General features: G+C 46.8%; 1 protein-coding gene across 1 annotated transcript in view; it reads left to right on the forward strand.

The window, feature by feature from the left end:
• LOC142076050 (PALM2-AKAP2 fusion protein-like) overlaps nt 1-12,105 on the forward strand; it is a 225,776-nt gene extending 213,671 nt beyond the window's left edge. Inside the window, 3 exon segments of the mRNA XM_075138404.1 lie at nt 1,362-1,540; nt 4,941-4,979; nt 11,361-12,105. Coding sequence (XP_074994505.1) covers nt 1,362-1,540; nt 4,941-4,979; nt 11,361-11,453 — 311 coding nt within the window. The 3' untranslated portion in view covers nt 11,454-12,105.
• Nucleotides 12,106-25,895: the final 13,790 nt, after the last annotated feature.

Raw genomic sequence — 25,895 nt, forward strand, 5'->3', positions numbered from 1 at the left:
CACTGGCCAGCTTAAGCTAAGCTGGTAATGAGAAACTAGTGATGCTGGGTTTTTCCATGCTGGTCAGAAGTGAAACAAGCCTGGCAAGGGGATTTCTTGTAAAAGACCTCTGCAGTGTTGACTCAGGTTTCACTTCTCACTTCAAGAATAAATCCTGCTGATTCTTAGAGGAGGTTTCAAGGCTGCTCTCTGGTGGCTACCACTGTCACGGTGCTTTTTGGAGGAGCAGGTAGGGTTTTCATTTGTCTCAGCAACAGGAAGTTTCATGAAAATCTGCACGATCCTTCTGGTTACTTCACTTATCTGTAAGGGGTTTGGGGTGGGGTTTTTTCTCCTTTTTTTCTTTCCCGTCCATTGAACTGTCTTATTCCAAAGAGCTGCTGTGCCGTGGAAAAGGGAAGCTGATTTTAACTCAGCATTGCTTTCTCCTGTCATAGCTGAGGACCCATGCGCCTTATTCCTACTCCCACGACCTGCCACGGTCATCCTCATTCTTCCCACCAGGAGAAGCTGGACAGCTCATCCCAGATCTGCACCTGGTGATGAGAAATGCAGCCTGTCCTCCCCGGAGAAGCCTGGGTTGTCCACCCCCTGAGCTCTCCCGCAGCTCGTTGCAGTGGTCTCTGTGCTCTGGCCAGCGCTTCAGCTGGGGTCACCGGCTCCCCTGGGTGAAATGGGCTCAGTCAGCAACCTGGCTTCTTTTCTCCCACCAGGAGACCAAAGGGCCCTGTCTGAACGAGGGGTGTGTGGGACGGAGACCCCGTCCTGCTCTGCCACAGGTCTCCCCCCAGGAGCCCCCTCTGTGGCTTGCAGGAAACAGCTGCAGGGAAGAGTAGCACCAGGGACCAGCCCAAAGCCTTCCACACTTAGAAAGCAGATAAAAAGCACGGGAAGAAGACAAAAAGCCAGCAACAAGATGCCTTCTTTGGACGTCTGGCGAGTGGTCCCCGGCGTACAGCGGTGGCACCCTCTGCGTTCTATAGTTAGAGCCAGAAAAAAAATCTCTTTGCAGTTTTCCAGAATCTTAGCAAACATTTCCAGATCACTGAAATGTGTCCTGTAGGAGAGAATGGGGGTAATTCAGCCAGATACTAAATGTAAATAATAGTGGTGGGTTAAATTTGCATTGTATCGCTTGGTAACTCTTCTAGGTTTTGTAGATAGATTTTGTAGTGTTTTGGTGTAGTGCATTTCAGGAAGAGGAAAAGTGTTTTAAAAGCCCACAACCATCCTGGTTTACCAGATTGTTTCATAAACTTCATTCAAACCCTGCTGAAAATGCTTCTCCAGCTGTCGTCTTTTGGAAACAACTTGTGAGTCCTTCACCTTAGAAGGGGTCGTTCCTTTTCGTGTCATTGCAGGAAAGATAGAGAAGATCAAGCCTCCTCCATCCCCCACCGCAGAAGGGCCCGTCTCGCAGTCTGACCAGCCACCCGAGGAGCCTGCGGGAGCCCAGCGACCCAAGAACCTGATGCAGACCCTCATGGAGGATTACGAAACACACAAAACTAAGAGACGAGAAAGGATGGACGACAGCAGTGTAAGTGCGCTTTTCCTTTCCACTATTTGCTCTGCGATAGAGACCATGACTTGCAAGAACCAACATTCAGACAACAAAAATATTTCTTTCCCAAGAATCTGCTCAGATCACCTTGCAAGTGTGTAAGGATTTTAACACATTGTAAGGGTCAGTGTGTTTGAAATGGAAGGATGAGGGACAATGGAGACGAAGAGAGAGTGTCACTGCAAATATCAAAGGCAACTCATATTAAGTTTCTTTTTCATTAAGTTAATTAATAACAAGGGCAGTGCGTAGCTGTGCTGCAATTGGTGGACTCTGTTAATTCACACATCACCAAAACCCTCCAATGGGTTATTTTAGTGGCTCTCTGAGCTTTGTGCATCAAGCATGTATTCATGCCTGTGTTCGTAGACTCCCAAAGTCCCAACCCAGTGTGCTCAGGATTCAGTGTAAGTAAGTGGATACTTCCCTAGAAACCACCCCTTGCAGAATTGGATTGGGAATGTCTCAGAAATTAACTTGGATGCTTCAACAGGCAGCATGCTGTTTCCCGCTGGATTTATTGTCTTTCTTCCACACAAACAGAAAATCAGACAGAATTTCAGTTTGTGAAATGAGTGCCTGCATTTCCATCATTACTGAAGCAATTAAGGTGTTCTTTATTGGAGGCACTAATAAGAAGAGCTATGAATTTCATAGCTGGAAGCATCGAAATTCAGGTGCATCCATTATACAACCTATTTCCCAACAGAGCACAAGGTGTTTCTTATTCAGACTCCTAATTACTGTGGGCAATGAGTGCAGAAGGTAGTGAGATATAAGCGCGATATAAAATTTCTTAAATGGACACAGTATTTGCTGAAGCAGCCACAGTCCTCCAGGCATTTCCCAGAGATGTCCGAATGATGACCCCAGCGCCAAGGAGCTCATGTTCCAAGCAAACTGCTTTCTAGCAACTTTCATTAAAGGTAGAGTCTCATTAGATGTATAGAAGTAAGTGAAGGTTTGTAACATCAATACCGCACTAGTCTGGCAGCTTTTAATCCTTACTGGTGAATATTGCACAGTAGCGTAAGATACTTAAAATCAGAAGGAATGCAAAGTGGAGGGGTCCTGTTGCATTTCTGGGGTTAATTAAAACGTAGTAGGAGAGCTGACAAAATGTAAACAGATTAATTTCCAGTGCACACCAGAAACTTTCTGGGCCCTTCTTCTACTGAAGGCATTGAAAAACAAGATCTCGTCGTCCATCAGGCTCCTGCGGCCACGTAGGAAGCCAGCTTGCACACAGGAGCGTGCCTTGTTCTGGCAGCGGCATCTTGGGGCCGCATCTTGGAAGGAGCTGCTCTCTGGTTTCCCCTCCATCCCCAAAGCACCCAGTGAAATGGGGTGGCTCCACCTGCTCTGGTGGGTGCTGTTTTCTGGCATCCCCCCGGAGGATCTCTTTCCCTGAAGGGTGCTCAGAGGCTTGCAGGAGACATGTCACACCCTCATGTCCTTTGCAAAAGCCGGGAGGAACTTTAAAAAAAGAGGAGCGTAAAACTCCTGCCATGCAAACCAAAACTGGTTCTCGGGAGTCCCGCAGTGAGCGTCTGTCAGTCTGGTGGCTCGAAACCTCAGCACGGCAGAGAAGCTGCTCTGCTGAAGAGGTGACACTCAGCTGGTACTCACCCTGCGCTTTTCCTCCACCCCCATGAAGAGCGAAGATGACTTGCCCAGCCCGTGAAGCGGTGGCTTGTGGCTGGAATCTTCTCCCACAACTGTGATGGTCACATGTCGTTTGTCGTGCATGTTGTAGCACACAAAAGACATGCAAGATGTCATTAGACGTAACTCCGTCTGCTCAGTTACCCGAGTGCAACTCCTCACGTGCTTGCAGAGCTACCTAGACCAACCCTAGAAAGCAGGTTGGCCACGATTGCATAGTCTCTTCTGCAGTTTGAAGTGAGCCCTGATGTCCTGACCAGAGCACTGGTCTGGGCAGCGTCTGACCAACGAGGTGTGCTCTGGTGCCAGCCCGGCTGTCCGCTGCTGCTAAAGCTGCCCGGGCACTGACTGCCCGAAGATGCACTGACAGAGCATTGGTGCCGGTCAGACAACTCGTGGGATGGATCCTTTTCTGGGGCGAATTGTCAAGGCTGCAGTGAATTTACAGAGCCCCAGTGCGCACCAAAGTCCGTCAGTGTTGCAGTTTGTTGTCATCCTCCTCTTCTCTAAGCCCATCGCATACAGTCAAATGAGATTTACATTCATGCTGCTGCCTACCCAAAATCCTATTAGAGGGCAGTGTCCTGCAGAGCCCAGGGAGAGCTTCCTCGGACCAGCAGGAGTGTTTTGTTTCTCTTCCCTGCCTTCTTCCGCTCTCCTTTTGTAAACAACTCCCACCATTGACAGGGGAAAGATAATTCAAATAAAAAGTGTTGCACTTGTACCACGGTTAGTTTGAGCTAATATTTTACATGCCAGGCTAAGCAATAATTATTTAAACAACAAACAGCTTTGATTTGTCTGCAGAGGACATTCAGCTGTGTGCTCGGGAAAAAGATTTCTGTAACTAACGAAAAAAAAGACCACATCACCAGCCTGTTTTTAAAAATATTTGAGATATAGTGGGGGAAGGAGCATAACTGACAACCAGACAGGCAGCTGCCAGTTGGAGCATTACGTCCTGAGAGCTGAACGTGGCACGACATTGCTCTTTGTGAGTGAGGGGAACCCGAGACTTCCTGGGGTACTGGGAGCAGTCAGGGTGCTGTGGCACCCAAGGCTGAAGAGAGCCAGCGCTTCTGCAGGGGCAGAGGCAGCAGCCACAGTCTCCTGAATGGGACTGAGAGGTTTGACGTCCATGGGATCTCCCCCTCATATGCTGAGCACACCAGGAGAACTGATGTGTAGAGCTTCAGTTTCTCCCTACATAAGACACCCCGAAAGGCAGGAGGGTGGTTTCAGCAGGACATCTACCCTGCCTCTCCCTTAACTGTCACCGCCGTCTGTTTTATGTCTGGCTTCAGTGGCTACAGCACAGCCGCTCTGGGCTTGCAGGTTTTGCCCTTCAGAGACAGAGGGCAAATCAAGCACATCTGCTCTTGGAAGAACTTCACTGCTCAGGCAAGGGGGCAGTTTCTTCCAAAGAGGATGTGTCACAGTAGAGGTTTCAACAGGTGAGAAAAAGAGAAAAAGCAGCAGCAAGAAAACAAGTCAAGCACTGATGGTAAACAAGACTGAGACTGGCGAAGCAACGTCATTAAAAGAACACCAAACTGAATAATCTTTTTTTTTTTTTTTTATGACACCAAGTTGCTTGAAATCCTATACTCTGGGATGTGCCAGTTCTTGAAATTTCTTTATTTTGTTCTTGTTTCCTAGTTATAACATGCTTGTTCAATGTACTAATGCTGGTCTTTTCCCTTTCTACCAGTACACCTGTAAATTACTGTCTAGCAAGGTTACTTCTGAGGTACTTTTCAACTGCTTATTTATTTTTGCTTTCTCTTGCATGGTTCCAAGTGCATGTCGCTGCAGTTTGCATTTTCATGCTATGTGCCAGTGCTGTTTCATATCAAAACTGGGATGCAAATGTGTGTGGGGGATATTCCTTCTTACCTCTCATCAACAAATATTTGTGTGGCTGGTTTTCTAACCCTTGGATTCTAGTTACAATTTCTGATATGGGTTGTAATTAAAGGGATGGGAGCTGTTGCCCAGGACTGGAGCATTCCTGAGGCGTGAAATGAGAACTTCTCCTTAATCCCTGTTACGATTTAGCTGGCAAAGGTAAACCTGGGATCCAAGCATCCTCAGATGCTGAGTGAAACTGCTGTGGCTTTCCTTTGTCTCCGATTACAGTGTATTTAGCACTATCAAACCCTCTAATATTCTGTAAAGAATCCGCACACCAATGTTTCGTCTGTGGAAGAAGAGTCAGATCCAAGCACACGGCCTCAGTCTGGTGAATTTTGTGAACCTGTCCTTGTCCCTGTGTGTTGTGATGTGATGACTGATTACAGTCCCACAACTTAGCATCAGTGTTGGTCTCAGAGTAGAAGAAACCCAGACCTGTTAAAGAAAGGGTATATACAGTGACATTTGGCGTTTTAGCAAGGCAGTAACTTGCACAGTCCTTATCCCTACAAAGCTGGACTCTGCCAAATGCAACAATTTAAGAGCAGGGAGTTGATACCAACTACACATTCGCAATGTTTGTAGGAACGAGGTGCGCAATAATGTGGACATTTCAATTGCCTGTAATTTTTTGTGCAGACATATGTGTAAACCTGGACTTCTCTAAGAGACACAAACAGATTGTGGCAATGACTGACATTCATTCATCCAGCATCAGCATTTTTTTATAAACATGAACCTTCCACTATTTCCCTATTCCATAACATATTTGACCACATCAACTACCTCAAGACAAGTATATGAATATTTTCTGTCCGGGAGACTAAAGCAAAGTCAAGTCTATGCCATTTCGTATTCATTAAATAATTTAGTGTGGGTTTTATCTCACTGATACAAGCCAGTGATTGGTCTTTGTGTAGAGTATTTACAGAGAGTTAATCAGTATAAGAGCAGCGTGCTTTCAGAGACCTGGTTTTAAACACAGGTTGGGCCTCTTCTCCCCCATAATATCTGCATAATAATCTGAGTTACGATTTATGAATGGTAAGTAGTGATCAGAGCATTTGATGTTGTATGAGAGGCCAAAGATCAGGTGTAGATTTTACATACCCAGCTCTTGACCTTCTGCTGAGAAGGGTTGTGTGTCCGCCTTGTAAAATTATAGTGACGCAAGGAGTAATGAGCTGGAAATGAATGTGCATGTATGGGAAAGGGGATAGAGGTGAAAAAGGCTGTAGGACACAGCGATTCTGCATGCAGGTGAAGGTGTGCCACCTGGCTAATCCCCAGCATGGAGCCTCAGACTGAAGAAACCCTTTGGTTCTCACTGGAAATGTTTAGCTGAAGCCAGGCAGTTGTTTCAGAAGGAAGAGGAGGACTGAAGGCATGATGCCCTCCTGCTCTCTACTGACCCCAGAGCTGAGCTGTGGCTCCTGTTCACCACAGCCCTCCGTAATCCGCCCCGGTGCAGGCAGGTGGCTCAATTTTAATCATGGGCAGCGCTGGGGCTGACCCAGCTGTGCTTGTGCGGGCTGGGAGCAGGGGCTTGCATGCAGTCAGCCTGGCGGCTCCGCTCCGGTAAGCAGCAAAGCCCCAGCAAAGTACAGTAGCTGCTGAAGTTAAGCTACGTGCAGCACACCACAGCCTGCTTTGTTAGATTGATGTGGTTTTATCACCTCCAAATTCCTGCAACCTGTGTTTAAAGCACATCCGTCTACTGTTTTAAAGAGACCACAGATGACTACATGCCTGCACACATATAGGTTGGTTTTATCCTCGAGATCTTCTGCTTTTGTCCTTACAACTACATGTATCTTCAAATCTATGGGACATTATCCTGAGTTTGCTTAATATCAGTCATCCTGTAGGAGATACTGCAGTAAGGTGACATTTATGCAACATGAAAAGCTACTGCTGAAAGCTGCTGAAAATTTTTGTGATACAAAACAGAAAATCAACATACTAGATTTGATGGCAGAGGGCACATGGTTTATGTTATTTTAATACTGGCCAGCAGCTGTTACTTGTGTCAGGTAAACGCATTTTTGTCTCAGATACCCAGCTCCTCACTGTGCTCCCTAGAAAGCTGGTGTATTCAGTGAATAGCATTAAGTAGGTACAGTAAAGAAAATACTGGAGAAATAGATGTTCTTCGTCCCTCAGTGGTTCCAGTTTTATGTTAGAGCATTTAGTTTATCGTTCCTGGGTGGGAACGCTCATATCTGCAGGAGCAGGCAGCCTGTTCCCTGCCTTTGTGCTTCTGTCTTTGTGCACGGTGTGCTCCACGGAGGTGTCTTCTGCAGTGACTTTTCCGCATGGTACGGGTAGATTTTAGACACCCAGACCTTTGCATTTTCTGGTTTTGCTGCTTTTAGTTCTTCCAGGTCCAGACAGGAAGAATCAGTAAAATATTAAGCTCCTTTCACATCGGTTTTGCTGCTACTGTTCAATAAAAATTAGCCTGCACTGTATATTAGTTGGTTCCATTCAGTGGTGCTGAAGCGTATCTGTATTTTGCTTTTTATTCTCTTGTTGCCAGTAAGAGAGCAATTATTGTTACATCTTTTGGAAGGAAACTCGGGACAGGTTAGTCTCCATCTTCAGGATGGATAGATAAATTCATCTTATACCTGACAGTGGTAGCTCTTTCAATCTTTTTTTTTTTCGTCCTGAAATCCTCAAAAATAAATGAAATCTGTCAGGAAAGAGCCCTCAGCAATTCTTAGCAAAACCTCAGAACTGCAACCACAAGACCCACACAGCAATTTTTTGCAAAGAGAGGTGAAGAGCAGTTTTTACAGCCCTACTTATCTTGGTACATTTGTCTCTCCCTCACACCTACTTCTGCTCTCCAAATTCTTCCTCCTCTATTGCAGCTAGTAGTCAAATTGCCTCTCCCAAATAAGATATTGTATATAACATTGCTTTTTTCACTGACCATTAGGACGTAGCCAGCGCAGTTCTTCAGCGTAAGCTTGAGTGAACTGTCTGCTTCATGATCTTTCTGATTTTCGGTATACAGATTCTGCATGCAGATATCAGCCTGGCTGCCTTAGGACACCCTGACCACCCAAGCCTGGCCCCGAGTCGCCCTGCCTGCACCCGCTGAGCTGACGTGGGGCATCATCAGGGAGGACACTTGCGAAGCGTTGAGGTAGCATTTTGTAACGTGGCCAAAATGCAGTGTGTTACCAAGCCCCCAAAACAGCCACAACAACAAAAGCAAAAGTCTTTCCTTCCTTTGACCTGCTGTGGAGAGCCTCTGGGTGCTGGACTCATGATGGGTCTACAGACAGCTCTGATATCTGCCAAGAATATTTTAAGATGGAGATCATTTGCTATTTTAGGCAAGCGGCTTCCTGGGTTGTGAATTCAATGCTCCATTGAGGAGTCCCAATTCTCCACTCAGTCATTCCAGTTGCATGCTATAATTACCCTATTGTTTCCTCTAGCGGGTGTAAAACTGACACAGCCTAGTAAAAATTAGGGTTATTTTAGGTCAAACACTCTTTTCAGTAGATTAGAGGAATAATTCTGGAGTAACTATTCAAAAAGACCTCTGCCTTATTAGTATTTGCTCTACTATTTCGTGGGCTTGTTTATTAATACTAAGCCAGACATCAGTACTTGTTTTCCTGCAAACGCGAAGTCCACATTCAATGCCCTCATAGTATCTGTGTTGTAATTCTGGAAACAGTTTTCCTTGGAGCAACCAGCAACGTTTGCAGAAGTAGACAAGCTTCTGGGCAGGTTTGCAGATAGGGGATAAATGGAAGAAACCCCGTTGCCATCTTTTAAGACAAAGACGAGCTGTCTGATCCAGAGCAGAAATCCTCAAAGTTTAAGGGTCCTGACTGTTGCAAGCCATCACCAGAGACCATTACAACATTGTGATTTCCAACAAGGAAGACACTGAATGGAAACTGTTGTAGATTATGTAAAATCCATTTTATTTTCAGCTGGCATAGATCTACAGGGCAAATTCAGCAGACCTCATTTAAATATACGACTACTTTCTGACAGTGGCACTTTTGGTTTTAAATTTATGCTGAATTTGCTGTTTTTTCATGTAAATTTCAATATCCAGTGGGGAGAACAGTAATTTTCTGTGTTTTATTTAATCATTATCCCATGCTGGTCTTGATAGTCTCCTGTCTAGCAGTATTTGCCTGTTGACATCCAAAAAAAAAAAATCACTGGTATTTTTCCCCCCTTCATTGCTAACCCTGGAGCAGCAACTGTCTTTTCTTATTCTGAGAAGATAACAAGATGATGCCCTGATACCCAGTCCCAGTTTTACTTCTCCATTGTTTGGTTTGGGTTGCCTTTCCTTGGTTCGGGCACTTGGAATCCCAAACATGTAGTTTAAACTGCTGATCCTCCCTCCTGCAGTGGGAGTAGCTCCAATATGCTGCTTACAGGCTGATATCTCAGAAGGAGTTTTTTTACTGATTTCGATATTTTTTTTTTTGATGAATCTGGAGAGCGTATTTGCCCTCTACTGGGTAAAATAGAAACTGCTCAGCCCTGCTCACCCTTTCTGGTAGTTGCTCTGCAAAAAGTGGAGGCAGATTTTGGGCAAAATTTCAGCAAAATATCCCTCCAATAGACATGGACCAGCTTTGTAGTCCTGGTCAGTGCCAGGAAGCAGATGGAGCTTTAGCTCAAAATTACCTCAGCTGGCTGGATTTTGCCTTTAGTTCTTTGGCTTGCTCATAGTCATAGTCAAAAGAAACTAGGAGGGCACAGAAATAATAAAGCTGGCCAAACTCCACCCTCCTTCAGCTCCTGAATGGACGTCTGGGTCTTAGCGTAAATGCAGAGGTGTGTTCTCATTCCCGTAAGCAAAGTTACAGCCTGTAATTTCAGCTGACAGTTCAGAGCTGACGTTGCCTGTACAGGAGCCCCTAGTACCTGTGTACTTCCCAACCACAGCTTGTCACGAGTTGAAAGAAGAGTTGCTTTAGTCTTAAATTATTTATTTTTATTCCAGTCAAGTCTTAAGTCCTCACTGCATCTGACTTTCTACACAGAAGAATAAAACAGCATCGTCCTTTCTCAGAAGGCCAACTACTCCTCCGCAGTCAGGGAGCGTGCGGGGCGCGTTAGGGACGGGGATGGCAGGCGTCGGTTCAGTGAACAGTCACGTACTTCTTAAGAGGTTTTTTTTTTTAACTGACTTTTTAAACATTTCAGAAGTTTACTTCTCTGGGAGGGCTGTTTTAAGACACATTGTGGGCAGTGGACGTTGGCAGCTTTGTGGTTTGATCACGGAGCTGTTATTCAGTGTCGGTCAGAAAATAACACTGCCACGTGCTTCTGTGAGAAGGCCCCAGACCCCTTCATGTCTCGCTCTGCTGGGAGGAAAACACCATGCATTATGTGCCAAGGAGTGCATCAGACACACATCACAATAACACCTTTTGGGTTTGTCTGATTTTTTTTTTAACCTTGTTAAAACACATATTAAAACTGCTTCTTACTTTTTCAGTTAATTGTTTCTGTGCGTGCATGTGTATAATACATACACGGTGTGTATGTTTTTATATATGTGTGTGTGTGTGTGTATGAAAAATATGTAAACGTATCAGGGCCCATCTTGTACTAGAGTCTGCAGGCTGTGCAGGTCCTCCTTGTGTAAATCTCCTTTCCCATATGCATGGAGTGATTTTTCACTCCAAGAGCACTTGGATCACAGTGCATAGGCTTTCCCATTAGCCCAAAGACCACGAGAAGAAGATGCAAGGGGGGCTGCCTGCTTCTGCCTGTGGGGCTGACGTGCTGAAATAAGCAGCAGACTGCTTTCCAGGCTGCACGTGCAGCTCCACAGCAGCCTCTGGACAAAGCTGCCGGGTGGTTGCTGGCTCCTGGTACTGAAGGTGCGCATTTGCCTCTGGGGAGAGGACCAAGACCCTGTCCCCTGCCTTCCCCAGGCAGGCTGGGGGCAATGGGCTGGTAAGGGTCAGCCGGGGCTCCCCTGAAGCGAGCGGAATGCTGCCAGACAACTCCTACCACTTCTGTCCTCCCATGGTGTGGCTTTGCTCTTGTGTGCCATCCCCCCCACCTGCACATCGGCAAGTGCTTCATCGCATGAGTCCGGCACTGGGAGCCCCGCGGGAAGGGCTGGCCCGGCTGGTCCCTGCCTGCCCGGGCACACGGTGCGGTGACCACGGGCAGCTGAGTGATGTGCTGTGTTTTCCCTTTCTCTCCTGACCAGGTCCTCGAGGCGACCAGGGTGAACCGCAGAAAGAGTGCTCTGGCGCTGCGTTGGGAAGCCGGCATTTATGCCAACCGGGAGGAGGACGAATAACCACGCTGCAGCGCGAAGACAGCGACCAGGCATGCCGAAACCAAAAAGAGAGAAAGGAAGAAAAAAAAAACAAACACAAAAACCACCACGAAAGCAGCAGCATTCTAGTCCAATATTTATTAAATACACAACAAACTCAATGATGCACATAGACACAGAAATGATCCGACCCCTGGCAATCCTAAAACAACAGGAAAAACCCACCTAGAAAATACCCCCTTCTCCTTCCCTCCTCCCGCCCTCTGGAATAATGCAATGGGGAGGGTGCAGGGCGTGGGAGCCCTCGGGGGGGGACAAGGGGGCGGTTGTCCCCACCGGAGAGGCTGCAGGCGCGTGGCGGGAGGTCGGCGTGAAGGAGCCTGCAGCCAGGGCTCACGCTCACGCTTTCTGCTGACCCAGTTGACAGCCCTGCCTTGCTCCCAGGATCGCCGTCCCCCCAGCAGCTCCCATCGGACCCTCCGGCAGTTCCTTCGCCTCCCACAGCCGCTGCACCGAGACCGTCGGCGTTACTTCAGCAAACTCAATCCAGCCACAAAACACAACGATAATTGCCCTTTGTTGCTATTTCTGTGAGGGGACTGAAGGGTTGGGTTTGGGATTGGGGTTTTTTTGGGGGGGTGGGTTCTGCTCCCCTTTCTAGTAATTTATCTGTTTAAAAGAAAAAAAAAAAGCAAACAGGGAGGCAATTACTGCAAATGTACAATCCAGTAGACTCAATAAAACAGTCCTTGTGTTGCAAACACAAGCCATCACAATTTAGGAGTGGAATAGATGGGGATGAGAGCTAAGCCAAATGGATTACCTTAGCTTTAGGATCCTATATGCTTGCAATATCACCTGAGCTCCAGGTTCTCAGAGCATATTTACATAACAAAGTTTCTAAATAGAAAATCTGTATTTAGCGGATAACAACTATTTTTTGATGGTGGGGAGGGAAAAGAATGGCATATGTGTAAAATCTATGAAGATGGATAATCTGATGTAGAAAGCTAGTGGGAAAGGGATACAAATAAAGGACATTTAATTTTTAAATGAGGCAATAATTGAACTAAGCCAGACTCTGGCCTAGAAAGAGGTATGAAATAAAGAAGAAAGATAGTTACGTCTTCAACTATATTTATACAACATAAAAAGCCTTTGAAGTAGAGTGCTTTGTGGAAGTCTTCACGTTTCCAGGCAACAAAAAAGCTAAAGGGCATAATGAGTTGGAAGGAGTGAGCAAGGAAGAGCAGACAAGGGAAGAACACATTGTTTGCCATTCAGCCAGTGTTTTCAGTGCTACAAGCAAACCATAGAGCCTTTAGTTATTGCTTAGGCTTGGGATCAGCAGTGAAGGATTAGTGTGGATCTGCGTGTGCATGTGGGCATGTGTGTGCAGGCGTGTGTGCACGTGTGTGTGCGGGGGTGTGCGTGAGACTGGCATACCAGAAAGTGTATGGCAGCGCGTGTACTGATTATTTTCTCCAAAGCTGTTTACCAGCTATAGGGGTGAGTGCTAATTTTTTTTTTTTCTGAAAGGGGATATAAAAACAAGGCACTGAGTTAATGCAGTATTTGTGATATTAAAATTTGACCCAACATGGTATTTGCATGAGTCACAATTGCAAAGTATTGACCAGTTTTGTAAGCTGACAATTAGGAAAAGAAATGTGGTATTTATTCTTGTGCTTTGTATTTGTATGTAGTATAGAGGCTGCGGGTTTACTCCTTCTTTTCACGCAAGCAATACAATAGGAATATTTTACAACTGGGAACCATAATTTCTGGACTAGAAACCAACAAGTTTGGGAGGTGACAGAAAAAAAGACACTGAGCTTTTTTCTATATGAAATATTATGTCTTTTTTATAAACAAACACTTATTATTTTGACATCTTTTTAAAAAATCATCATCCAGGATACTGGTCCTCCCTTAAGCCTTTCCTTGGTTTCACGACCTGCTCTGCTGTTTTATCCTGAAACAGTGAGCTCATTTAAAATGAGTACCGATACTGTGAACATACTTCTGGTGCTTTTCTTAAACAAACACAGAGCTTGCAACCAAATGATCCCCCCCGCCTTCAGTTCCTCCAGCATGTGATTTCTGTCCATGGACGCTATCATTTTGAGGCTTATTTTCAGGGACTTGTAGCAAATACAATTATATATACCCATTAATTCAGTTCTGTCAATTGTATCCCTAAGTGCTATTGAACAGAAGAAAACCCTGCTGAACTGGGTGTGGACTGTGATAAGGGCGGCAAGCTTATCTCAAGGATGCGCTCTAAGCCCAGGTGCATGGGGAGGCACCATGCCTATGAAGGAACTACATACCTAATGAAGTGGACGCGTTGTTCAGACATGGCAATCGACAGTGAACTGTGATTCTCGTCTGCAGGCGGGTCGTTACCATAAGACTGTAGGAAAAGCAACGCCACCAAGCAGCACTCTAGTGAGACCGTACGTCATGTAGCCACATCCATGAGCTCTGCGCATCTGTACCAAGAGGAGTCCTGGCTCCCTCCACCCTTGGGGAGACCGTAAGTGAGACTGGGAAAAAGGGGTTTCCTGAGCAGAGGAGGCGACCCTTGTACTTACAGTGAGGTGGTCTTGCACCAAACGATGCTCTTCAGAGTTTCCCCCAATATTTGCTCCCTGAAACCGGAGAAGCCCTGGGCTGCCTTCCCAGGAACCTGCATCTTTATTTTCTTTAACCTGAAGGCCTGTTTTTTCCTCCTGCTCGCTCACTGGAAGCCAGTGACATTGATCACCTATCACGAGACATCTCTTCATGCTTTGCCACATCCTCCCCTATTGCCCCAATCGGCCCTCAGTCTTTGAAGTGAAAATTAAATTGTTCCCCTAGAAAGGGGATGTGGTGGCGGAGAGAGGCCAGGCAGGAGTCCTCTGCGCTGGAAGCCCCTGTGACAAAAGTATTTGCATGTATCAGTGCAGGACAGCCAAACTTTCCACCCAGCAGAGTTTTTCTCTTCCAGAAATTATGGACACTCGTAGTCAGCAGCACACATTCAGTGCTGTGGTAACACGAGTGCAGTGCAGTTTACTTGCCTCTGTTATTTCATTTGCATGCTACCAAGCTTAGGTGTTATAAGTATACGCCAGTAATACATATCTATCTATATATAACTATATCAAATGCAACAAAAGAGCACTATTGCAGAGTTAACTTTGTCTCCACAAAAGAAATGCTCAGATCCTTTCCCGTGGCAAAGACTGATTTTAATGAAACTGTGTATTGAGAAATAGTTAAGCATTAGCATTTGTGATTATAATCAGTTTGGGGTTACAGTGCAGGTTTTCTGAACAATTCGTTTTAAAAGCTGCCGGTTTGGGCTTCATCTTGGTCCATACTGACATTATCTGAAGGAAAATACAGTAGCATTGATGTGTTTGGCAACCAACAGGCGGCATCCTTGTCATGACTTATCAACCAGTTTCAACAGTACCTGGCTTTCTGTATGTTAACCACTTAAATGTTATCCTGCTTCTGTTTTATAGTGACTGTGAGGCCTACAATGCAAGTATATAATTATTTTCTCATTAAAACAGAAACCTGTGTTGTGTTTCTATAAAGCTGCCTGTTTGTTCACGTTCTCGCAGGAAGGTGTACCCCTGCAAGCAGCACATGGCTGGAGGAGAGTGGCTTGTCTCCCACCTCCCAAAGCAGTGGGTCTCCCCTCCTTGACTGCTTCTGTCTTTTTGTTTAGAGGCAGGAGAGATCTCTTTTTCTCCACTCAGTGGTGTCAGCTGCAGATAGAAGAGCATCCCTGAGTATTTCTTTCCCATTAACATGCTTCTGGAGGGTTACTGAGGCCAGATCTGCTTCATGATGAATTGCACGAGCTTTCTTACCTTGCTTCCTTCACACCTCCAGGCCCCCTGCCATCCCGCACGGCAAAGCACGTCATTTCAGCCGGTCATCCATTTCTTACATGCACAGCTGCAGCATCCAGCCACTTGCCCATTGTCCCCCTCTCATGGTCAGCTAGACCAGGAGAGACTCCATCCCTCACCCCTGCCAGGAAGCTGCCGTCACGTTTGCCTGCAAGAGCTGGAGGGTGCCAGGGTGCCGGCTGCGTGGCAGCTGAAGACCGGCCGCAGGGACTTGTTGAGAACTGGGCAGGTTTCACGCCAGCCTCTGGCCCTCCCTGTGCCAGGAATAGGCAGGCGTTTAATTATAACCCGGCTCTACAGCCCACGGGAGGAGGCTGAGGACACCAGTGATTTCAGTGGGAGCTGGCTAGGGCCAAGCACAGCCATTCAGTCCGTGCTCTCCCTAACACGAGCCCTCCTCTCCCGTGTGCACACAGTGTCAGAAATGCCTATGGAGAAAAGTCAGATGTGGATTTCCTTTCCAGTTAGTAAATACTGCTGGAGGTCCGAAAACGGGTTAGAAAACAAGCCTGATAATTTATCCACCAATTCTGGTCTCTACGTCTATGAAGAAAATGAGGTTATTGACTTTTCAACACCGAAGAGGCTTTCTGTCTTCCCTTGCCTTTCCTTGCTCTGTGCTAAGAGGCTAGCATATCAGACTTACTGGCACACAGTAGGAAAAGCAACTCCTTCTAGACCTCTCCTTTGGGTTTTATGAGAATTAAAGGCGGAAACTGGACATTTGCAGGGGTGCATTTAGACATTGCAAAACTAACGCAGTGACGTCAGTGAGTGGCAGCAGCTCAGGAATTTTTGCAATGCGTTCTGCTGTTACCAGTTGTTGGTATTTGTTTAATAACACACACTTAGGACATCTAAAATCCCTGCCGCCCCATTGCATAGTCAAAATGGCATGCACCAAGCTTTACAGTATTTTTAACAAAGTAGTTAAGGACTATAAAAGAGACATTTTATCCATCATTTCTGGCATAGTCCCATATAAGGTGAGGATATTGTGCCTCTAATAGTTGTAGGTGGCTTTAAGAGGCCTCACTGCAACGGCAAAGCAAATGGAGAGGCAAAAGGTCTGCTCTGCAAGGTGGGTTTGATTAAACTGCTTTAAAAGGAGAGAGAGCATTTGGTACAGTGTTTCAGTTGTGAGTGGGAACAGAAGATTTAAAAAACCCCACAACGGGGTCTGTAGTGTAAGAAAGCCAAGTCAGAGCACCACAAGCTGTAACAGGGAAGGGACGGGGCTAGGCAGAACCAGAGCTACATATATTAGCAAATATAGCACTAAAGATGACTTTATGTTCTAGTTATTGAATTTACTAGGATGGGCAGTCCAGGAAACTATTAGCAGCGTGTGGGTCCAGCCCTGCACTCCTCCCCAGGTTGAAGACTGAACAGCATCCCAGTGTTTCACGTGGTGCAAGACCGAGGGGCAGGGGCTATCCTGCCACATCAGCAACAGCACAGGGGGGAAAAAAATTAAAAAACAAACTAACAAACAAACAGAAAACCCAAACAACAGGAAAACCCCCCAAATGCCATCCAGATCTCAGGGTCTGCTGCTAGCTCTGGCTAAGCCCTGGTTAATTGGCACCCTTACTCACTGCTTTATCAATGGGGTCTCCAGGAAGAAAGCTTTTACGGTAAGCACTAAATGTGGTGTCAGTGTGAGAGCTCCTGCTCAGTCCCAGGCATGTGTCATCTCTGCAGTGAATTCAGGGCGATGTGCCACCAGGAGCTGGAAATGTTTCGGGCCTTGTTCCAATCTAGAGTGTGGCAGTAGCAGCAAGAAAAATCGATGAAGGAAGAAAAAAAAGCGTGCAAAGCTACTTTATCACATTCTCCCTTACTGCAAACTGCGCGGGGCGGATTGCGTGGCGCGGATTTGTGCAGCAGCAGTGACATCTGGAGGGCGGATTGCACTGACCATGGGAAGACCTTCATTTCCAAGGATGTCGCCTGGAAGCCAAGTTCTGGGAGCAGCCGATACCCGGATGGACGTGCTGACTGATGCTTTGGCATCAGTCTCAGGGCCCTATCAGTGCCAAGCCCACCACGATGGCACCTGTGTTACTAACACAGCAAGCCCTCTTGGGCTCAGCGAAGGATCAGGAAGAGAGCCATGGCACATCTCACGAGCTTCCCAGGGGGAGATAGTTGGGATGGGGACCCCAGAAAATGCTGCTGTGCTTAGCATGCACACCCAGTGCCCTGGGCACGCCTCCTCCCATACGAGCTTCTGGGGTGCAGCAGACCTTCCAGCCAGCCCTTGCTGGGAGCAACTGCAAACTCTGTATCGCCTCAGCAGACAGCTTGGTGCAGGGCTGTGGCTGGGCATACAAAACGCTTTGCAAGGAGCCACGCTGCACTGAACTCTTACTGTTGGGAGTATTGCTGGCTGGGAAATAGGAGGCTGGAAACAGCTCCATGAGGCAGCAGGGTTTCACTGGGGGTGCAGACAGACCACAGCGGTGCACTCCCCGTTGGGGCGTCACTGACGGCAAGAGGCTGTGGCTCGGAGTGAGGCAGGGTGCTTATGTACAAATGTCCCCAACAAGCGCTTCCTCTTGCAGCACTGGGAAAGCTGAACTCTCTTGGCCTTACCTTAAAATGAGCATCAAGTCCTCAAGCTGCAACTGAAACACAAGAAGCCAGGAAAATGTTAGTAAAAACACATGGATAATGACATAACCCTGGTGAAGCAGCACTTTGCAACATTCACACAAGACTTCGAAAGTGTTGCAAGCAAATAACCAGTCATTAGAAAGGAGGGAAGAGCTTGGGTCTCTGCAAAGCGTCATCTGTATGGAGAAAGGTGGAGTTTCCTGAAACACAATGGGAATTGACTTGCCAGGCAGCTTTGTCACCCCCGCATTGTATGGAGGAGGCAGAAAGTGTTCAGCCCTAGTTAATTGGAGTGAAAGAAGGAAGGTGCTAAAGTAGGGCGCTTGCTCACTCCCTGGTAAGGTTTGTTTGCTTCTAGAAGCGTGGCTTTGGGGTGCAGCACTGGCCCAAGGTGGACCCAGACTTTCACAGCATGACTCTTTCCTGTTCCCTGCCATCTCCTTGCCCTCTGCTCTTCCCTTCTGGTTTCCATACGATGCTATCCGCGCCCAAAACATGGCTGGTTTCGGGCAGCAAGCCTAGATGGCCCCCATGAGCATGGGTATCTCACCCTGCTTCCACTGAGCCTCATGAGGTGGAGAAGGCCCTCAATCAAACCAAGTCCCCAACCATGGGTCCCTGACTGACCGCCACTGCAAGGCTCCATCAGCCCAGTTAGGCTCCCTCCCAGGCTGGTTTCCTTTCCTCAGGTATTTAACTGGATTTACACTTCTTTGCCAAAGCACCCCATGGAAGATGGATAAACAAGAGCCATGAGACAAACCTTAAGTGGACCAGATCCAAAAGTATCAAAGCACTTAGATACGTAAATACCTCTAAGGACCTTGTTCTTTGAGGGCTACACAGTACTGAACTCAGCTGGAAGCCCATGGATTGGGCTTGTGTCAATGCACTATAAAATGATGTGGGTATGTTAGCAGGGTTGACTTGAAAGGGTGTTGGGGGAGAGCCAGGTGAAACAAAAACCTTCTCTTGGTTGCATTACTCATGTGAAAAGGGACATGATTACAGCTTCTCTTTAATGCTGTGTTTGAGGAAAACAACTGAGCCAAGCTTCAGCCATGGAGTGCTGCAGAGAAGGCAAACTGAGCTTGTATGAGGTGGAGAAAGTTGTTTTTAAAGGGAAAGTTAATTGCAAGTTGTGGGACTTTTATGTATAAAGAAAGTGAAAATTTCTGTCAGGAATGGAGAGAGAGGGGGATAAGCAAAGCAGGTCAGAGGGGAGTGGTATAAACAGTGGAAAACAGAAAGATAAATAGGGGAAAATCTTGCTGATGGGAATTTTTCATGCAAGGAGCCATTTTTGAAGCCAGCTGACAGCACGCTCAGATGATGTTTGAACAGGAATGGAAGTTATATGGCAAAAAGCATATTTACCCAAGCTCTCTGGAAACCAGACAAAAAACTCTGCCAGTTACAGCATGGGTCACACATGCTGCCAGGTCCAGACTATGGCAAGGACAAGATTCAGCTCAGCTGTCCTTCTTGGCCACAGTTCCCTGAGTCAGTCTTCAGCGGAAGGGAGTCAGGAAATAGCTGAATGATATCATTGCTCATGAGCCCCATAATTTATTGACATGCAGACTCTTTGAGTTTATAAATTAAAAGATAAGTCAATATAGTCTGTCTAGGCTTTGCAGGATGTTTCCAAGGAATTTATTATCAAGATGCCCAGCCCTAAATGATCAAAACAGCATTTCAGTGGCCCAAAGGGCTTTATTTTTCAAATCTTCCTTAATCCCTTGTTCCCTTCCTGTATAGAAGTATTAAATTAGTGTGTTTTTAAATGTCGGGAAGGTCACTCTCTGGGTTTACTCTGTAGGCATCTGCCCACTTTGCCCTAGGCTGTCCTGGCTATGTGTCCTTGCAGAGGGTGCCTGAAAGCTCATGACCAGGCATAACCTGTTAGCTGGTAACAGGCCACTGGCCATCTTGGAGGTGACATCCAACACAAAATTCCTGAAGGTGTTGAACTGGGATAGCTACTGACTCTTGGAAAGTGGTGCTGTGGAAGTGTGTGATGTGGCAACGAGAGGCAGGAGCCCACATCACCTGCGCGTGGTCCAAGCCCTGCAGCAGCAAAGCATCCTCATCTATAGCAGAGCAAGAAAAGCAAGGTCTTCTGGAGACAATAGCATGCACCTGACATGGCCGTCAGCCATGTCCTCTTGATTTTCAGCAAACAAAAGTGCCTGAGGTCCTGCAGCAACTGGGAAGCTCATCAGGTGTTAGCAGTTCTTCAGGAGGTGACTGCAGCTGGCAGACCTCCTTTCAAGGGCATCACTGGCACTCAGCTGGTGACCGAGGTGCACTGTGCAAAGCCGTGCTGAAATGGGTAAACCGGCCAGGAGATGTCTCCCCACTGCCCATGTGCAGTTAGCAGGAGGTATGAAACCACTCGGAGGAACTCGCCAGGAAATGCAGGGGTTGTAGTGGGAACAAGCAGTGCTGCTCTCGACCAGCATGGGCAGTTCAGCAACTGCACAACAGGGCATAAAAGTCAAGTCTTAGTTCAGCAAAGATTTGAATACCTCAGAGTGCTGAAGTGAAGGGACAAGGGAATAGCAAACACCAGTTACAGCAGCTCTTTTGCCACACAGCTTAAAATTTACAATTGTATATATATTTATTCATGCTTGTTAGACATTGAAGAACTGCAGCCTGGAAAAAGTCAGCAGCACAATATTGCTGGAAAGCTGCCCGGACTTTCTGGTACCTTTTACCTGATACCCCTCTTCAACTCCAAAACTTCCTGCAGTACAATGGGACTCTTCAGAGAAAGGAGAAGAGGTGCAATATTTTAGTCCCATTAATGTCTTTTTGTACACATACTGGAGTCCTAAGGATACACAATATCTGCCAAGGCTGTTCATCCACTAGCTGCCTGGGAGGGTGCTAGCTAAAATTCTCCTGAGTAGCATGCAAAGAGACCTGCGTTGCCCTATCTACATGAGCTTTCTCCAGAGCCTGGAGCGTTCTCGTGGAGCACCTTGTCTGATGCAAATTTGTGGGCCTGGGGAAGCCCAGACACATCTGCCTCTGTGTCGAGTGGAGGTGATGCCTCTGCATGGGGTTGCAGAGCCTCGGCAGCCCTTGCTGCTTTCCAGGGAGGGCTCCTCCAGCACCGGGCTGGAGGACTTGGCTCCCCCAGCCACACCTCTGCCCTCTTGTCTGAAAAGGATTACCCCATTGGTGCCATTTTCCACTAGTGCCCTGCAGCGACGCGGGTACAGACATGGTCCCCTGTAGCCTCCCAGCCACTCTCATGGAGGATGCTGGTGCCTTTCCCTGCTGTCCCAAGGATGTCTCCACCCTACCAGCCCAAAACAAGTGCCCCCACCCTCAGGCTGCAAGCTGAATAATTAGCCAGGTGTGGCTGCAGCACATGTTTAAAAAACAGGGTTATCCCTCCTCTGCGGTGCCTCGTGATGCCAGGTTGCCTGGAAGTCCTCAGCCAGCGTTGGGAAGTGTTCGCAGTGAGACACACTGATACGCACTGCCATGCAACCTCGTACCCCGAAACCACCTTGGGCTGGGCTCAGCAGCGACCACCAGCTGCGCTGAGGGGCTTGCGAGTGGTCCATGGAGGACCTGCCTGGCCCTGAGCAGATGGTGCTCTGTAGCCAAGGAAAGGGTTTGAAAGCTTGTTATTGAGTTTCTTGTGTTTTTTATTTCTGAGCTACAGAGGTTCAGTAAACATTCCCCATGGGAAGAGCTGCCACGTGGAAAAAGAGGGTGGCATGGCTCAAACGTCACCAGAGTGTGCTGCAGCATCTGCAGCTTTTGGGTTGTGTATGGTTTTTTTTTAAACAAACAATGTGAATGTGTTTGACAGGATGTTGTGCATAAAATAGCCTGGAAAATTTAAACACCCAAGTGACTAAAACCATAGTTAATCTTTCTGGCCAATTTCTGTGCTCAGGACCTAGCCGAGCAGAGTAAACAGAGGCTGTGAGGTGTGAGTTACCACCTGCCTGCTCTGAACATTGGGGGTGGATATCACTGAGTGCTTACTGCAGGTGATGGCTTCAGTGCTTGCTTTACCTGCCTTCAAAAGGTAAACGTAGCCACGCAGAGGGCTAACCTGAGATCTGAAAACAGCTGGATTACCAGGCAAGGACCTCTCCAGAAGAACTAAGATTTGAAGAAATATTTTACCTTCCCTCCTCTCCTCAAAAAGCACTATGCCTTACACAAAGTACAAGGCAGAGCCTGTATCTTTAAGCATTTGTGATGCTTTTGATTGTTTCCACCTCTCACCCTGGAAAATGGGGTGGATTCACCCCTTTTCTCTCCACTGTCCTGATGTCTGCTGCCAGCTGCTGTTCTTACCTCCATGGAGCCGCAGGCTTATGGAGAGATACTCAGTCCCTCTAATTGTACCTGGCTAGGGCTGAGTTATCTAGCAAAGGTCATGCCAGCCCAGAAAAATTAATGCTCCTCTTTCCCTTGCTCTTCTTTTCTTCTTTCCCCCCTTCACTCCACAAGGATGGGTGGCTAACTATTTCTTTTTCCTTCTTGATTCTGCCACATTAACCTTTCCAATATGCTGTGTGTGTAGTCTTCCTCTTCCTTTGTCCACACTTAACACAGTTCCTCTCCAATCTCATAAATCCCAGGTCAAATATACTCACACACTCCTCCTTCTACAGAGCTTTTACTCACCCTTAATGTCTTTTCTCAAACTTATTATTATTTAAATGTGCTTGTAAACTTTTCAGTACCCATTCACCATTGCCATAAAAGTTTCTAGACCTACATAAAAAATGAAAATGTGAAGTAGATAACCAAAATTATTTCTAAATAACTTTGGAGAGTACTTGGGAAGGGGAGGGCAGTTTTTGGTTTTGAACTGACTTTTTACAGATTATTGACTGTAGTTCATTCAGTAGTGAAATTTTTTAATAGTCATGGTTTTGCTATGGTTATTTCATTTTTCATTTTGCTTTATTCAACATAGAATTGCTTAAGCTGTAGTTCTAGGATAGTTTGTTTTATCCCATTTCTCAAGTCCATTGCTGCCTGCACACTCTTAACTTTGCAATGCTTCCGTGCCAAACCCATATACACTGACAACAATTTAAAAAACACATTAATATTAATGAAAAGGAGGATGTGCACACAAAAAAAATCATTTAGCACCAGGATTATCTGGGGCTTATCTAAGAACTACAGCAGGATTTTTTCTGTGGGCCAGCTGATCAGGCAGACACCAGGTACCACAAGAAGCTTTTTTTCCTGCTTCCATGGAGAGGATTAATGATAAGGCATACAGTTAGCCGTCAGCACTATTAATCGCCTAAATTCCTCAAGCTAAAGAAAAAAGAAGCCAACTCAGCAAAAATTGTGTGTCGAGGGTGCTGTGTTTTGTCTTTCCAGCAGAGGGAGAAGCCCACAGGACACTCCAACCAGGTAAGCAGGAAATTCTGAAATGAGAAAAATAGACAAAAACATGACATCTGGGGGTGAAAGCAGGACCACGCAGGTGTCTGGTGCTGCTTGGTCAGCCAGCGTCTGTCTCAAAGGAAACCAGGCAGCGCTGCTGTTTCAGCTCCTCGCTGCTCTCCCATGTTGCTCTCAAAGTGGTGGGGAGCGCCAGCTTCTTCCATGGGAAGGCTGGTGGACCTCCCCTACCCTGGCATGGGGTCACCCCTCCTCACCATGCTTCACGTCAGTGCACCCCATGAGGTCTCTCCATGGGGCAAATCCGTTCTCCAGCTTTTCTGCAGCCTGCACACTGCCCTGTGCTTTGCTTGTGTGGGGCAACGCGTGAGGCCTCAAGGCATGGAGGAGAACAAGGCACGATGTGCTCGCACTGCTTGTGGCCTGGGCTTCCTCTTCCTCCCATGAGCAGCAGAGGAGATGTCCCCACAGGTGATCTCAACACGTCTGGCAGTGCCGAACCTCCGGAATGCCGGAGTGCTGGCCCAGGGGTCTCGGTGTCTGAGACACCTCAAGGTGCACCCGTAAGGGCACGGTGCTGCATTTTATTACGGCAATGATGGACTTACCAACTGTTGTGCTACAGACACTGGCACCAGCATCATGAGTTTCCAAACAGCCTGGATGTCATTTTCCAGAGCTGCTGAAACAAGGCTGCTAGGATGGCCTTTTACATGCAGGCTTTAGCGTCTAACATTGGCAGCTCCGGATCCAACAAGATGACTGCCCTGGACTAGGATGCCGCATCCCCCTGCCCCGTGCACCCAGGTTTCTGTGCAGCCTCTGCTTCCCCTCCATCTCCCCCAGCTCTGCGAGCAGAACCATGCACCTTGTGAGGACAGGGGCAATATATAATTAAATGCCAGCCAGTGAGGAAGCCAACCTCACAAACCACAGAGAAAAAGAGCACAGCTTGGCATTACAGTCTGTGGTCATTTATGATGAAGACATATTTTCCGAAGGAAGACAGGCCATCACCAAAATAGCTGCTTCTCCCCAGTGTTTTCAACCAGCCCTGTCTCCCTCCAGTGCTGTAGCGCAACCGCATCCATCCGGGCTCAGACCCGGGCGCTTCCCGGTCCCCAGTAGTGTTTTTACCCCCCTGGCCAACCACCACAAAGCCGCAGCGTGCGTCAGGACGATCCGCACGTACCAAGGAGGAGCAGGAGTTACAGAGCTGATTTACCACCTTGGAGGCGAAAGGTCTTGCTAGCCAGAGACTGTAAATCACAGATCCCATCAGCAGGCTTAGGCAAGGGAGATGAAGAGTGCTTATGTGCCCACGTTGGATTGCAGTCCTGGATGTCAAAAGGACCTTTTCGGATGAGGAGCGCTGAATACCAAGCTCCAAAATGTTTGGTGCCAAGCCTGGCTGCCCCAGCATACTGAAATCCCTAAAGCAACCCTGTTCAGAAAGAAAAAGTGATGTAACTATCATAAATTGTTTAAAAAAAGAAAAAGCAATACTGCATAGGAATGTATAACATCACCACAGGGAGACATTAAACACCTTTATTTGGCCAGACTGACAAATGTCCAAGAGCTGGTGCAACATGGTGGTGACCTGGCCTCTAGTGGGTCTCCAGACCAGACGATTCTAGAGAGGCATGCCCTAAAACAATGTGTTCCTTCTCCAGCAGGCTACACCAGTGTATTTTTGCTTTTAGACTAGTCTCAGTGATTCTGTAGGTGCATTTTTCTTAAATGTCAAGGGCTACTTTCTTACAGCTCTTAAGGCTCCACTGTGTTTATGCTGCGCGAACGTATTTTAAAGTGGATGCAAATGTCCCTATAAATATTAGTAATATGAGAACTGGGCCTCATGGAAAAGCTGATGCTAGAGAATAGTAATTTTGAAGTCGTTGTGGCATCAAATGAACATGGTATTCATGAAAAGTATTTTGCAGTGGGAAATATTCTGGAGCCTGGGTTAAACTCTTACTTTAGCACTCACTGTTTTGCACATATTGACATGAAATTACATCCTTCCACGAGAACCAGTTCTAAAAAGTACATTTTATGTGAATGAACACTCAGAATATCCTGGAAATATATATGTAATTCATGAGATCACTAATGGCAGTTAGCACAGTTCATTAGCTATCTAGGCCTGAATAGCATTAAGCATAACACAGTATCACCTAAACGTCAAGAGTGTGAGATGAATAAGCCAGGCAGGCTGTACGTGCAACAAAGTGTGGAGGAAAAATATCCCTTATTTAAGAGTTGAGCAGATCTGCAGTCTCTCAAGCTCAGTGCCTGTAACATACCTTGCACTCCAAAATAACTAATAACCAGTCCCAAACTGGAACTTGAATGGGACAAAGTCGTTCATCTTTCCCTCTCATGTCTCGTGAAAGAGACAGGGCTCCCTGGGTGAAGCAAAACATAGCAATTGCTCTGGTTGCATTTGTTGCTTAAACTGGTCACAGGCTGATGTTTTGGGGACAATAAGGCTGTCTGGAATTTTCATCCTCTGGAAATACTC

Source organism: Calonectris borealis, chromosome Z, assembly GCF_964195595.1.
Source record: "Calonectris borealis chromosome Z, bCalBor7.hap1.2, whole genome shotgun sequence".
Lineage (NCBI taxonomy): Eukaryota > Metazoa > Chordata > Aves > Procellariiformes > Procellariidae > Calonectris > Calonectris borealis.